The 16,423-nt window shown below is 40.5% G+C and overlaps 1 protein-coding gene across 1 annotated transcript in view; it reads right to left on the bottom strand.

The window, feature by feature from the left end:
• Window positions 1-16,423, bottom strand: part of snd1 (staphylococcal nuclease and tudor domain containing 1) — a 913,627-nt gene that overhangs the window by 876,399 nt on the left and 20,805 nt on the right. The window contains exons 2-5 of the mRNA XM_078553113.1: window positions 12,012-12,161; window positions 7,219-7,339; window positions 3,613-3,694; window positions 1,251-1,411 (exon numbers count right to left, since the gene is read on the bottom strand). Coding sequence (XP_078409239.1) covers window positions 1,251-1,411; window positions 3,613-3,694; window positions 7,219-7,339; window positions 12,012-12,161 — 514 coding nt within the window. The remainder of the gene's footprint in view (window positions 1-1,250; window positions 1,412-3,612; window positions 3,695-7,218; window positions 7,340-12,011; window positions 12,162-16,423) is intronic.

Raw genomic sequence — 16,423 nt, 5'->3', positions numbered from 1 at the left:
TCTCATGAAAAAAATGAACTTCGAGATGGCATGAAGGGAGATAGGAGAGAAGCTAGAGAAAGATGCAAGTTTAGGGCCAGAGTAAGGTGGAACATTAGAGTAAATTGGGCCGATGGGTTAGCGGAAGGAGAAAAGTGGCAGGGGCAGCTGATCAGATGACCTCAATCTTAGTGACAAAGAAGTCTATGAATTCCTTGTGGTTACTATTGTTGGAAGTGAGGGAAGAGGAACTGCACAGGGTAAATTCTCCGTAAGTCTGAAATTCAACCTTCTAACACAGCTCCAGTAAATTCACTGGCCCCATCTATACCATAAAACTACAGTCATATGGGCTAAAAGAGCAGTTAATATCAATCATTAATTCCTTCAAAATTTACTAGGTCAATTCCTCAATTGCAAGACTTCACTGAAGCTTAGTTTCTGGACCTTTTAATAAAGAGGGTGACCAACAACTGTGAACACCTCAGTTCCAAGAATTCCAGTGCAAGGTGGGTGCAGTTGCTATGAGCATCACAGAAAGGGATCTTGCCTGTGCTGGCTCAAAGAGCTATCCAATTATTCCCACACCACTCTCTTCTCCCCCATAGCCATACAATCTTTTTCCTTTTCAAGTATTTACACAATTCCTTCTATTTCGTTATTATTTAATCTACTTGAACCACACTTTCAGGCAGTGAATTCCAGATAATCAAACTCACTAAGTGTTCCTCTGGTTACTGACTCTTACGTCATTGCAAACAATTTCTCCTTCCTTACTTCAGCAAAGCCCTTCATGATTTTGAACCTCTCTATCAAATCTAAGGAGAACAATCCCAGCTTCTCCGGTCTTTCAGCAGACTTTGAGAAACAGCCATATCAAAAAGTCTATATTAGAGCTTCATAATATAAGCTCAAACAGTGAACTGCTCCTGCTCAAACCTCTCCACACCCCACCCTGCCTAGTGCTGCTCAGAAACAGCCACTATAAGGAAAACAAGAAAAGCCCAGGTGGTGACTCCCACCCTCTGGGAAAAGCAATCAGCTTCTACTTGATGTCTCAACAAAGCTGCGTTTGGGAACCCTAGACATTTCATATGCCAAGATAGACCCCATTTATCATTTTGGTTATGTCAGTCATTTAACCAACACACCTGTGACATTATGGGAAGCATCTTTTGTAAACAGTCTAAATATTGCCTTTTTTGCCACAGTTATACATGGCATACTGAATAAAACACCAAGAATTGAGTACACAGAGTGCAATTACTAACCATTAACAGGTTTTTGATGATTGGAGTCCACAAAATGGCGAGGATTTTCTATGGTGTATTTCAGATCTCGTATGGTATGTGAACCGCCTCCATCACCCCACATTCCTTTCTTAGCAGCTTTTGCTTGATCTTCAAGTTCACAAAGTCGTGTTTGCTCAGGGCTAAGACAAAAATACAACAGAATTAGCAGAATCCTGCATACCATTCGCCTCCCAGGGCTCTGCCAACGTGACTCTTGAATCAAGGAAGTATCTACCCGATTGTGCTTTTCCTGCATCTTGTGTCAGCAGTAGATCAGTACTGAGTCAGCAGATTGTGGGTTCAAGCCTGAACCAAGAGCACAAAATCTAGGCTGACACTCCAATGCAGTACAGAGGGCATGCTGCACTCTCAGAGGTGCTGTCTTGCAGATTAGGAGTTAAATTAAGGCACCATCAGTCCTCTCAGGTGGCGATAAAGAAATTCCTTACTGCTATTTTGAGGTGCAGAATGGCTCATTTGGAGTGTAAACACCAGCAGACTAAATGGGCCAAATGGTCTGCTTCTGCGCTGTAATTCTATGTAACCTAAGTCTTCCCTGCATCGTCCAATGTGATGGGCTGATATTGGGAATTTATCATCTGAGGAATCTCTGGCACATACCACACTATTCTAGGGCATAACAAATTTCCTGATGCTTTGTACCACCTAGCCCAAAACTTGCTTCACAAGGTCATTCCAAGTCAGCTGTACCAAAATTCTACTGAATATCGCTAACCATACACATATCACGCAAAACATGTCAAGCCATGAAAGACAGCAAACTGCTCTTCGGTTTCCCAAATGCTGAGCACATTTCCTTCTCCTCCATGTGCCCCACCGAGTTTTAAGCAGATAAGGTAAACTTGGCCATTGGAAATTACTGATTGGGTTCTCCTGATGTGAGGGAGGGATTGGAGATGGAGGTTGGGGGGGGGGGGGGGTGTATGTGGAAGAAATTGAGAGGTGGTGGGGGTGGGGAGGGGAAGAAAAATCAAGAAGTGGTTGGGTGGGAACAAAATTGAGAGGCGGTTGTGCAGGGTGATTGAGGTGGTGGTGGGAGGAGACAGAACTTGGTGGGGGCGAGGGGGAAGAGAGGGGTAGTGGTAGGGAAGACAGGAGGTGGTGATGGGTAGGAGCAGAATGTGGGGTGGGAATGGGGAAGAAATGCCAAGACAACCCACTCAATTGTTACCCAGAAAGTCCAGCTGCAGGGGCGGTGGGGGGAGAAAAAAAATCAACCTATCTTGGCTAAGTTACCCCAGTGGGCAAATAACCTGTCAACATACACTGCCTCAACTCTCTCAAAAAATCATCAGTTGGTTGAGGTACCAGAGGGGCCAGTAACTTGATAAGGAGTTCATGCCTCCAACTGGAGGGCAGAAAATTGGCAGAGAAAAATGAAAGAAAAATGTCAATTAATACTGTGCACTCCTGTGATAGATGATAAACAGGTTCCCATCCCACTCCACCAATTCCCCACACAATGAGGTTTCCAATTTCAGTAAAATTACTGGAGATGGCACATCCCCTCAGGGATAGAGTAAGTCAGCTTTGCATCTGAGGAAAATGACATGCTGTCAAGCACATGTTAATGTAAACATATGACAGCACATCACTGTTCTGGAGAGCGAAAGGGAGAGCAATGACAGGGCGGATGGTCAGGCGAGGTGGGTGGGCAGTGGCAGATTAGTGGGGACAGCACTAAGAAATAAGAGATAGCTGCAGCACTACCTGCAGTTCTTCCATTAATTAGAAACTAATGAGTTTCTCCTAAATCATCTTTTCTGTATAAAGGCAGCAAGATAGAACAAAATAACTATCACCCACATAAATACATGCAAATTCTATTACTTCTAACCTACTTCAAAAGGATCTTTGCAAGCTTCAATTTACAAACCTTTGAGGGTTGAATTCTGTTGTTCAGTTATAGTACTGTCTCATCAGCAATCGAGGAAGGTCAATGCTTGGTTTGCTGACACTTGGAATTAATCAGATGTTAGGAACTGGAGGGGGCTGTGGGAGGGGAGAAATAAATCTAACAATGCTACCATCTTTTCCTCTTCACTAACCCAGCACCCTGAATTTTCACATCAAATCATATTCAAAATGATTTAATCAACCTCAAAACCAAAATACATTCAATGGAGAAAGGAAAGAAAAACTGAACTAAGGAGGAAACAAGTCGGTATTTCAAGCCAACAGCCATTGCTTTTTTTTTAAACCTGGATTTAGCAAGTCCAATGTTATTCTATTAATTATGGAGGGCAGGGAAAGCACGAAAGATCTTTTTAATTTCTTCCAATTCATCAACAGCATTTTCTTAAAAAATAAAAGTACTCACTTTGCTCCTCGAATTCCTTCCCTACGAACTGCAACCAATCCCTCAGTTAACAAGGATTCTGCAATGTTCTCCCCCGTTATATCTAAGTTATCAGAAGAATGACATTAAAAAACATTTCAGTGCACTGATTCAGAACACAACACAGAAAACAGTAATCTAGAAATCAAATAACAGCCTTGCTGGAAGATTCATCCAGCAGCAACTAGATAGGTTTTATAAAGTAGTCAATATAATCACAAATTTCTAGATTGGATTGGGTGAGTTAAAGGTCACAGCAGCATAGATGTCATATGTGGGAGAGACTGATATTAATGAGCTAAATGGTCTTCTCCTTCCACCACCCCCCACCACTCCCTCTGGTTTATGCTTGTATTCCAAGTAAACAGACTTCTCAAAAACAAATCTATTTTTGCATCAAGTGCCATAGCATTGGTTCCAAATATATATTTCAATAAATTTCTATCACTGATGCAACAGAACTACATCTAACAATCCATCACTGCCATAAACCCAACCACCACCAGTAAAGTAGGCACACTGGAACTAGCAACAGGTTTAAAAGATAATTTAAAGATTTAGACAACTCTTTAAAATTCAAAAGTGAAGCTGAGTGAACCCCAAATTAGGATAATTTAACAGCCAGGTAATTTTCCATATGGTAAAAAGGGACATTATCGTGGATAAATCAGCAACAAAAGCTAAAGAATTGGTGATTGATGGAATTTGACAAAAACCAAAAGAAAAGTTCCAGATACCTTGGAACCTGGGACAGAAAGCAAACATTTGGAGAACACACAAACTTTACTAGCCATTCTGTACATGCAAGGGAGTGTGCAAGAACGTGTGTTATGTTTGTTCCCTCTTGTTCTGTTCTTTTTTAAAATGATGTTCACCAGTAAGACCTTTAGGCTCAGATAAAATGATCCACACCTGAAATGTTGATTTGTTTATTGTTCATTGGTGCTCCCTGACCTGCTGCATGTTCCCAGCACTTCCTTGTTTTTTTTAAACCTGCAGCTTTTATATTTAAATCTGCCCCTATCTTCCTCAGGCCCACTGGAGGCCAACTGTTGCAAGAAGACTATTTTGTACCTCTTATACAGTAGATTTTAGGAACACAGGAACAAGAGTAGGCCACTCAGCCCCTTAAGCTTGTTCCATTATTCAATGAGATCATGACTGATCTGTATCTTAACTTCATCCGTCTCCCTTGGCCAGCACAAATGTATCGATCTCGGATTTAGTTGGCATTTTGAGACAACTTGGAAGCCTAAAACTCTTAAAGGATAATTAAATCTCCAATTTAAGGGTCTCTTCAATATCCTTTGATTTTTATGTTTAAGGTTAACAGAGATTGTACCAAGATTTCTTGGTATCAACTTTGACACTCTATTTGATATTGCTAGTCTTCAATTTGATGCCACTTCAGCATGCTTGCACCATAGTGAAACTCACTCAACTAATTAAATACATTTAGCAAGTCAGTGGAGCTCAATGCTCCAAAAGAAATTCACAACACCCATTAAAAATAGGGTCCCACTGCACCAAAATCTGCATGGCTGCATCCAATTGCCAACAATGGTGCATGGCATTCCACAACAGAAAAGTATCTAAAAAGGGCCCTTGTTAAATATGTTTAGGACTCTCAAAGCAGATCGAATTTGAGATACATCCTCAGTACAAAATGGATGACAGTTTATTGCAAGTTAACACGGAATATGAATACATGAAAGTAAGGCAAGGGAAGACAGACAGGTCCTCCTACAGTACAATGCTATCATTCAGGAATCTGATAATACAAACTGATGAATCAGATCTTATAATTTACTCCCAATCTGCAAAAAAGTAGGAAAGGAATTGTATTTTCCTATGCTTCATGGTCTTCCCTAGCATCATCCAAAGTAAAGAAAAACTCAAATCCCCACCCACAACTTTACAAGGCAAACAAGCAAGCATCAAAAGAGCATGGCTACATGCTTGAATCCGTCAGATTTAAGTACCGCATCCTCCCACCCCCTAGTTATCCCACACTTGTTTATTTCAGTGTGATAGAAAGTAATGCAAGAATGAGCTTCAACACAGGAAATAGAGCCTGCTACAGCAGATCTGCTCCTCAAACAAATTACTAGACAGAGGAGAAAGCTTTTAGCACCCAGCCTTTGCTTTAGGACAATAAAACATTTTTCCAGCAACTCACATAAAACACATTTCATAAATTTTTGATAACATCTGAAATTTGAATTTATGATTCTTTAAAGAGCACTACCAGTATATTTTTAAACAAGGTATACTGCAGCTTCAAAAGAAAAAACTGAATTGACCAAAGCATCATCCTATTAATCTTTAACTAAAAGCCCTAATGGGAGCATTGGTTAAAGTTTTGGAGCTTAGTACCTGCTTAAAGTTGCATTTTGTAGAAAAAAAAGGCAGCAGTCCTGGATGCCATCATTGATTAGAACATTTGGCATCATTAATAGTGATTCTGAGACAAGTCCTGTGGACTTGCATCAAATGAAATAAAGAAAATTGTATTTTACGGCCTTGAAACAAGGCAACTGAGGGGTAACCTTAGGGATATGATACAGTAGATGATATAAGAAAAGAAAATATGAAATAGAAGTTCCAAAATAAACTGACAAAAGTCAGTCCAAAATAGTAAACTGCATTAATGCTGAAGTCAAGATGTTCATATAACAAAATGGACCAGAAATGGATTTCTAGCCTGCGAGTGCAGGCAAAAAACATTACAATACTTTTCAATAATTGGATTTCATTAATTTTTTTATTTATTTATTGGTAGGGTGGGTGGAAGATAAGCATACTTCCAGGTCATTGTAAATGCACAAAGAGGCAAAAGAGCAGCCCAGCCTCCCAATAACTTGGCAGCAGCAGAATGATTGGCAGTGAAGAGCCAGTTAAAGCACATTTGTTACTTTGCTTCTGCAAGTATTGTTCCAAAATAAAAACAGCAAATGCTGGAAATACTCAGCAGGTCAGGTAGCAAAGGAGAGGGAAACAGAGTTAATGTTTCAGGTCAGTGATCTTTCATCAGAACTGGGAACAGTTAAGAGTAAGAGATTTTGAGCAAGGGATGGTTGGGACAAGAACAAAGGAAAGTCAGTGATGGGGTGGAAGTCAGCAGAAATTGACTGACAAAAGTTCTGAATGATACAGCCAATTACTACCCTCTTTAATCCTAATCATATTCCATCATACAAGCCTCAACTTGTCATTTATATTTATCAAAGAATTATTGGAACTGGTCCCAGCCACTGGATACTAAGGATTTGAAGACGAGAAATATGCAAGGTACTGTTATCGTCTGAGTAAGACAGTGAGGTTACTAAACAAGTTACTTGTGAGTATTATCTGAACTCCTGATACATGAAGTTTAATATTTATATTTTGAGATTTTTGTTTTTGAATGAAGATATTTCTATGTAACAGGAAAATGATGCCATTTTTTATGATTACACACACCCAAGATTTGAGGATATAGTCACCAGGTAATGTTTCCCTCCCTTCCAATATACAATGGCTGAGGTGGAGAAAATTTGATACAGTTTATTCAAAATCTTCAGCTTGTACGAAGAATAATTCACTAACCTTTGCCCAAGTAAACCATTCCATATTCACGACCCTGGGGAGTCTTGTACTCCACAGTGAAACACACCTCTTTTCCAATCAGTTTCTTCCTGAGGAACTCACGAGCTGGCCAAGCCCAAGGCTGCAAGAGAGCACAAGAAATATTGTACATGAGTAACAAACTTGTAGAATACAGGTAGATAAATAACAAATTGATCCAATTGGCAACTAATGCATTTCTGCAAAGGGAAACTACAAATTTAGTAAAATTAGTGAAATGAATAGGGCAGACTTATTAGATCATATGGCTAGGGTTTATTTTCCCTTCATTTCTAAGAATTTATATGACAATTATGTTGCAATATGTAGAGCTATCACTGAGCAGCAAGTGTATAGATCACATATTAAACAGTATTAGCTCAACAATAACAGAACCAATTATCAGCATCAGCTTGGCTCACTTCATGGCACATTCACCACAGATCAAAAAGGTGATGGGCTCAGTCCAAGATCTGAGCACAGTCTTGGCTGACATTTATTTTAATACTATGGGGTGGTGCAATTTTAAAGATTGTTTTTTTTATTTATTCGTTCATGGGAAGTGGGCATCACTGGCTAAGCCAGCATTTATTGTCCATCCCTCTGCAGGACTGCAGAACCATCTTTGTGGGATCACTTAGAAACATAGGACATAGGAGCAGCAGCAGGCCATTCTGCCCATCAAGCCTGCTCTACCATTCAATTAAATCATGGTTGATCATCTACCTCAATGACACTTTCCCATGCTATTCCCATATCACTTGATGTTATTGGTATCCAGAAAGCTATCGATTTTGGTCTTGAACATGCTCAATTATTGAGCTTCCACAGCCCTCTTGGGTAGAGAATTCCAAAGATTCACCAGTCTCCGAGTAAAGAAATTTCTCATCTCAGTCCTATATGGCCTGTCACTTCTTCTAAGACTGTGATCCCTAGTTCTAGACTTACCAACAAGGGGAAACATCCTATCTACATCTACCCTATCACAGGCTGTAAGGATTTTGTGTTTCAATGAGATCACCTCCCGCTCTTCAAAACTCTAGAGAACACAGGCTCAGTTTCAACGTCTCCTCATAAGACAATCCCGCCATCCCAGGGATTAGTCAGGTGAACCTCTGTTGCACTCCCTCAACGGCAAGTAGATCCTTCCTTCGGTAAGGAGGCCAAAACTGTACGCAATGCTCCAGGTGCAATCCCAACAAGGCTGTATACAATTGCAGCAAAGCATCTTTACCCCTGTACTCAAATCCCTTTGTGATGAAGGCCAACATAACATTTGCTTTCCTAACTGCTTGCTATACCGGCATGCTAGTCTTTAGTGACTCATGAACAATGACACCCAGATCCCTTTGGACATCAACACTTCCCAACCTCTCTCTATTTAAGAAACACTCTACCTTTCTGTTTTTCCTACCAAAGTGAATAACTTCACACTTATTCACATTATACTCCACCTGCCAAGCTCTTGCCCATTCACTTAGCCTCTCCAAGCCCCCCTTGAAGCTTCCTTGCATTCTCCTTACAACTTACAAAACTAGGTAGGGATGTCATTAGCAAATTTGCAAGTATTATATTTGGTCCCCAAATCCAAATCATTTATATAGATTGTGACCCAAGCACTGATCCTTGTAGTACCCCACAAGTAACAGCCTGCCATCCTGAGAATGGCCCATTTATTCCTACTCTGTTTTCTATCCATTAACCAATTCTCAATCCATATCAGCATATTATCCCCAATCCCATGTGCTCTAATTTTGTTTACTACCCTCCTGTGTGGAGTCTTATCAAAAGCCTTCTGAAAATCCAAATTTATCACATCCACTGGTTTTCCTTTATCTATGCTACAAGTAACATCCTCAAAAAACTCCAAACAGGCTTGTCAAACACGAGTTCCCTTTCATAAATTCATGTTGACTCTGCCCAATCATATCAGTATTTTCAAAGTGTCTAGTTATCACATCCTTTATAATAGATTCCAACATTTTCCCTACTACTGACATCAAACTAACAGGTCTGTAGTTCTGTTTTCTCTCTCCCTCCCTTAAATAGTGGGGATATATTTGCTACTTTCAAGTCTGCAGAAACCTTTCAAGAATCTACAGAATGTTGAAAGATAACCACCCATGCATCCACTACTCTATGTCTAGAACCAACTTCTTCAATGCGCTGGGATGTAGCTCATCAAGTCCAGGGGATTTATCAACCTTCAGTCCAATTAATTTTGAGTATTATCTCTTTATTAATAACAATTTCTTTCAGTTCATTTTCACAAGCTCGCAGTTCCCTATTATTTGTGGGAGATTTTCTGTATCTTCCTCCGTGAAGACAGTAATTAGCTGTCTTCCGCATGCTGCTTCTGCTGTTTGGTATGCAAGTAGTCCTGTTTTTTAGCTTCACCAGGTTGACACCTCATTTTTAGGTATGGCCCCTGCACTCTCTATTAAACCAGGGTTGATCCCCCGGCTTGGTGGCAATGGTAGAGTGTGGGGTATGCCGGGCCATGAGGTTTCATATTGTGGGTGAATATAATTCTGCTGCTGATGGCCCATGCAATTCATGGATGCCCAGCTTTGACCTGCTAAATCTGTTCTGATTCTATTCCATTTAGCATGATGGTAGTGCCACAGAAGAGAATGGAGGTTACCCTCACTGTAAAGATGTGGTTTCGTCTTCACAAGGTCTATGCAGTGGCCATTCCTAACAACACCGTCATGAAAGATGCATCTGCAACATGTAGATTGATGAGGACGAGCTCTTGCTCCCACTTTCCTCTCTCATGAAGGAAGTAACTGACCTCTTCTCGGTGCATTCCCAAACTCAACACTCCAGCAAGTTGACAACTGCAAGCAAAAATCCACCTCTACTCCATGGCACAGGGTATTGGTGGGCTTCACTGCAACGTCCCACTATGCTACCTTGAGCACCATGTGCATTTGATGAGAACATTAAGATTTTATTCTACCAACGCAAATAATGTGTAACTTTTCATGATGATTTTCAAAAAATCAAAACACATGCCAGTTGAGACAGCCTACATGAGAATCTACTTATAGTGACTCCTGCAGTTTGAATACAAATCAACCAAAAATCCAAAACGACATAATCCTATGACAATTTCCTTTGGACAGCTCTCAACAATGCCTGGTGTAGTCAGTGGGCGCTGCTCAATTCTTCACCATGTGAACAGAACTTGATAGATCTGATTTTAGAGCTTGAGCAGAAAGTTTAATATAACCGGGTCTAGGTAGACAGGAATATTTACATGATCATAGCAAGCTGTTTCAATGTAGCCCCTCAGTCACATATATCAAGTTCCAAGATAGCATAGCTTTTAGTTAGTCAAGCCACAAGAGCTTTAATTGAAAAACACTTTATATACAATAAATGACTATATGACTATCGCAATAACTATTTTAATAAAGTAAATCTCACAAACAGCAGTGGGATGGATTACCAGCCATTACAGTTTGGAAGAACCCACTGCACTTCTTCAAGCCATGCCATGGAATCTTTAACAATTACCCAAAAAATGCTTACTGCATTCCATAGGAATACATTATATGCATCATCCCAGCAAAACATTGCCAAATTTTTAAAAATCTTTTTTCATGGCAATTTCCTACATGAAATTGCCCGGAGTGCAGATCAACTGTAAGGTCAATACTAACTGAAGTAATTTAGCCGTTAAAATTCCATCTTTAATGGCTCACCCAAGATTAAAGATACCTGGTCTCTTCAGCTATTTGCATTCTTGGAACTCACCTCCACCACAAACACTGTACATTTCAAAACAGTGCACAACCTCTTATGCTGTGCCTCTAATTAATGCATGGAATCTGTGGCCCATGCACATTATGACCACAGCTATTGCTGTATCAGTCATGGCATTAGCACACGGTCATCTCAAAAGTAACATACTCAGGACAAAATTTATCTTTGGGAAGATAAAGTTATGTCACAAAAAAAAATCCTCAAGGTACAATGATATTTCCAGACAGTTGCTTAGATCAAGCTTTACAATGCAGCTGCCATAAGCCATTTCAAATCATTGCGCATCACTTCCTGTATGTTTACAATACAGTAAGTCTCCAGCGGCCCCTCCCACCCTTTTCCCCTGTCCTTCCTCCCTCCCCTTGCCCTCTGACTCTTCCTCCCCCTTCTTTCCCTCCCCCACACACCTCTTTTGCCATCCTTTCCACCCTCCTTTCTGCACAACCCTACCTTTTTCCTCCCCTCCCTCCATCCCCACCCCTCTTTTCCTTCCACCCTACACCACCTTTCCCTCCCTTCCTCAATCTCCACCCTCCCTTTCCCGCCCCAACCTGGACACCTCAGCCAAATGATTTTCTATGCACACTTGGCCAGGACCAGCAACTCATCTTAACCTGTGCTCAAGTGAGTTAAGGTAACTTTGAAGCATTAGAGTTACACCAAATTGAATGTCACCAAATTCAAAACTATAATTATTTTGCTTTAAGCTATAACAGTGAGTTTCAGTTAAATCTCAAACTGCCCAACACTTCAACATAACCTCAAAGGCAGGCTAATTTTCCTGTTGTGGAAGATATTGCATGTACACACGTCCTTTACATGGGCCAGAAGTGGTCCACCTTTTTCCTATTCCTCTCCCCAACCAAAATATGCACAGCATCTCTTTGGCCTTGTTCTGTCACATCAGTCCAGACGCAATTTTGTTACTCCAGTTCTGCCTATTGGTTAAGTAACCCCACAATGTAAATGTCCTGAACAGGCACACATTAAGAACAAGATTTCACCTCATCAGGAGTTTCCTTGGCTTCAGGTTGATTTGGAGCAACACGTCGTGCCAAGGCACCAGAACGGATGTTACTGAGATTAATTTGCCGCTCAGGTGGGGGTCCTCCTCGTGGCTGTCCACGAACAATGATTGCACTACCTGAAAGCACCTAGGAGACAGAAAAAATTCAAGAATTACCTCATTATGAAAACGTCTTTGGCAATAGATGTGTTACAGTTCACTCGGTTTATTGGTCCCGGCAGAATCGCTACACCATTTTAAAATTCTCAACAACCAAGCATATCACCACGAGGAAGAAACATGCTATTGCACTTGCGAACCTTAACACAGCAGAGCTGCTATTAGCTACATCACTTTGGGCACCAACACAGAAGGCAGTTGTCCCCCTGTACAGATGTAGAGGGGGCGGGTATGGGAGGGAGCGAGGGCTGGAAGAAAGCAGAGGGAGAGTGATCCTCAGCCTGCTCTTGGTCAACTCCTAATGGCTCTCCATTCTTCACAATAATGCATTGTGCAAGAGAATGTAGCCAAAAAAGAAATTACTGCAAATAAGTGCTAACGAACAAAGTACCGAGACCACTGTACTCACTGACTTAGGACCTCAACCAACATTAGAATATTCAACTGTAGTTTGAACAATCCCAATGTTTTAACTCTATGTACAAGGACTATGCTCAGTTTTCTTGGCTTACTTTTAAGTAATAATTTGTGGTTAACTTATTTATATACCCAAACCATTAAAGTTAATCTCATCTAATCGTTTTTTTATGGTTCCCAAATGTAATGGGAATTAACCATCTTGTTGCTGCCCCTGGAACACTTTGTAATATAGGTCAAAACAGTAGCCCATTCTAATATTTTGGCTTAATTACTGCACACTCATTTCATTCTAACCATTGTTTTTCAAAAGAGGTTGAAACTGAAATCAAGCATATAGTGTAAATTAGCTCCAGGAGGAAAAGTTAGAAAAGCTATTGCACCCACAATAAAAACAATGAGCTCCAAAACAATCTTCCCCTCATATCCCAATTATGTGACTCACCCAGCCCAAGCTGTAATTTGCTACATGGCACTGATAGCATTCAACAATAAACAGCATTCCAAATACCACTCAGACACAAGTTGTACTGGACAAAGAAAAAGATAACCTTAGTTATATCATTTAATTTAGGACAAAGTCATAACTACCACATTCAGCTAAGGGCAGTTATCAAGTCACCAGTAAATCTCTTCCAAATGTGCATCAGTCTTATAGGTTTCCAGCTCTAATCGACTGCATCTGGAAAATTGGAAGTATTTTTATTCAGGCGACATATCATCCCTTTTACATTTAAGAAATGGAACAGACTACAGTAAACTGTGTTATCCGGCACTCTACTGACTGGAATTCTATGGTATCACTATATTTACAGAGGGAGGCCATTTAGCCCATCAAGTCTGCACTGGCTCTCTGAAAGAACATTCCAACTAGTCCCACTCCCCTGCCTTATCCCCATAACCATGCACATTCTCTCTTTTCAGGAAGCAATCCAATTCCCTTTTGAGTACTTCGGTCGAACCTGCCTCCACCACCCTTTCAGGATGTTTGTTCCGGACTCCAACCACCGTCTGGGTCAAAAAATTTTTCCTCCCATCACATTTACTACTTATGCCAATTATTTTGAATCTGTGTCCTCTAGTTCTTGATGTTCTCCTGAGTGGGAACAGTTTCTCACTATTTACTCTGTCCATACCCCTCAGGATCTTGAATACCTCTATCAAGTCTCGTTTCAGCCTTCTTTTCTCCATGGAAAACAGTCCCAACCTCTCCAATCTATCCTCATAGCTACAGTTCTTCATCCCGGGAATCATTCTTCTGAATCTCCTCTTATATTCTCTCCAATGCCTTCATACCCTTCCTCAAGTATAGCGCCCAAAACTGGACAAAGTACTCCAGATGAGGCCTAACTAGTGTCTTATATAAGTTCAACATGACCTCCTTACTCTTGTACTCAATGCCCCTATTAATAAAGCCTAAGATGCTATATGCCTTATTAATTGCTCTCTCAACATGCCTTGTCATCTTCAATGACCCATGTACATACACACCGGAGTCCCTCCTTTAGAGGCTCTCCCTTTATTTGATACTGTCTCACCATATCTTTCCTGCCAAAATGAATCACCTCACACTTCTCTGCATTGAACTTCATCTGCCACCTGTCTGCTCAATCCACCAACATGTCTATGCCCTTTTGAAGTTCAAGACAATCCATCACAGTTAACCTCATTTCCAATCTTCGTAACATCTGCAAATTTTGAAGTCATGCCCTGCACACCACAGTCTGTCATTAATACATATCAGGAAGAGCAAGGGTCCCAACACTGACCCACGAGGGACTCCACTACAAATCCTCCAATCTGAAAAACCACCATTTATCACTACTGTTTCCTGTCACTCAGCCAATTTCTTATCCAAGTGCCTACTTTCCCTTTTATTCCATGACCTAGAATTTTGCTCACAAGTCTGTTCCGTGGCACTGTATCAAATGTCTTCTGAAAATCCATATACATCAACAGCATTTCCTTTATCAATCTTCTCTGTTACCGCCTCAAAATACTCCAGCAAGTCAGTTAAACATGGTTTTCTCTTGATGAATCCATGCTGGCTTTCCTCAATTATCCTGCACTTGTCTAATTGATTATTGATTTTATCCAGTACCTGGATACAGTAACTGGAATTTCTGAGAGCTTGAGTTCTTATTGTGTGTTTTTAAGCGTTTACTTTTCAGTGCTCAGGTAATGCATTCTTTTAAGAAACTCGATGTTAACAATAGATTGTAAATCTGCACAGTTCTTAGGATTTACATGGAAATTATTACATTATTGGGTCAGTTTTGGTTATTGTGCCTGAACAAAGATATTGTTCAACCACACCTCGTCTTGTGTCCAGAGTAATGTAACTCCTCATTAACCAGCATTTTTGATTGATCAGCACCACCGATTCCCCAAGCATGCCAGGTAACAAAGATTTTATTGTACATGCAAGATCAATAGCTATGAGAATGACTGGCTTCCATTTAAAGCCATAGGAACCCAAACATGAATTGAAGTTATTGCTAGGGCACAGCAAGCTACAAAAATGCCACCTGAATGAAGTGAAGCCCTATAAGAATTCAATCCAGATGTGCCAGAATACCATACAAGTTTGTAGGTATGGCCTCAACATTTTCAGGCTTCAGCAAGGTATCAGTGTTACTTTCCCAAGTGAGGGAGAAGGAGGGGAAAATGCTGTTGCGATTTTATGACATCTTTTCTTCTGTATCTGTAGCAGTTGACTTGGAAAGCATTTGCAGTGGCTTCTCATCAGGTCCCTGGAACTCCCACCAAATCTGAAAATGTGCAAAAAAAAATTGTATGGGGGAGGGAAAGAAAAATGGAACGGCTAAAATTGCGATCCAATAGTTCAAGCAGAATGAAACTTCAAGATGATCATTACTGTTTTCTATTTGTTAAACATGTTGATCTCGCCATCTTTGATTGTATTCAGTTTCCAGCCAAGAGGCCTTATGAAACACATGAGGAAGTCGTGCATCTTGTGCTTGGAAGGGGTTGAAAGAGACAATGTAGAGGGAAGAACAAAACAGAGTCACACATCACTTAATCACATTTCCATTTGCCAGTGAAAAGATGCACAAGCGTGGTCCTGAACGTCTCGAATACCCATCCGCTGAAAAGTCAGATTCTACAGGGTGGGGAAGGGGGGAAGGGGAGGAAAATGTATGACATGAAAAGATGGGATGATCTTTATTTTCACACATACATAATATATTTATTTATTACAAAAGTCAACAGTCCGTTCCTGCGTATTAGTTCAAGAAATTTGCCATTAAAAGTACATTTTTATCGGTAATAAATTTTAGAAAGACTTTGAAATCTGCCACAATTAGCATCTGTGGGATCATATTTTGCAGACTGGAGTAAATCTGGAGAGACAATGTTACTACCTCTTTTGATGTCTTTTGGGATTCAAGCCCCATTAAGTAAACAATAAGTAACTGGTATGCACACACTTGCTGGAGCTGAGGGGGATGTGGAACTGAACAGGAGTGTGCTGAAATAGGTTGACACAATCCTTGAACAAGTATTTTGTATGTCTTCACAGTATAAGACACAGAAAGCACCCCAAGAACAGTAGAAAATCAAGAGGTAAAAGGGAGGGAAGGAACTTAAAACAATCACAACACGAGAGAAAAAGTACTAGGAAAACTAATCGGACTAAAAGTTAGCAAGCCCCTGGACCTGATGGCCTGCATCATTGGGTCTCAAAGGAAGTAGCTGCAGAGATGGAGGATGTATTGGTAATAATTTTCCAAAATTCCCTAGATTCTGGTAAGATTCCAACGAAACCACAAATGTAACATGTTGATTCAA

Source organism: Cetorhinus maximus, chromosome 12 (genome assembly GCF_964194155.1).
Source record: "Cetorhinus maximus chromosome 12, sCetMax3.hap1.1, whole genome shotgun sequence".
In the NCBI taxonomy this organism is placed as follows: domain Eukaryota; kingdom Metazoa; phylum Chordata; class Chondrichthyes; order Lamniformes; family Cetorhinidae; genus Cetorhinus; species Cetorhinus maximus.
Note: the sequence above shows the minus strand (reverse complement) of the source record. Positions and strands in the feature narration are given on the sequence as shown.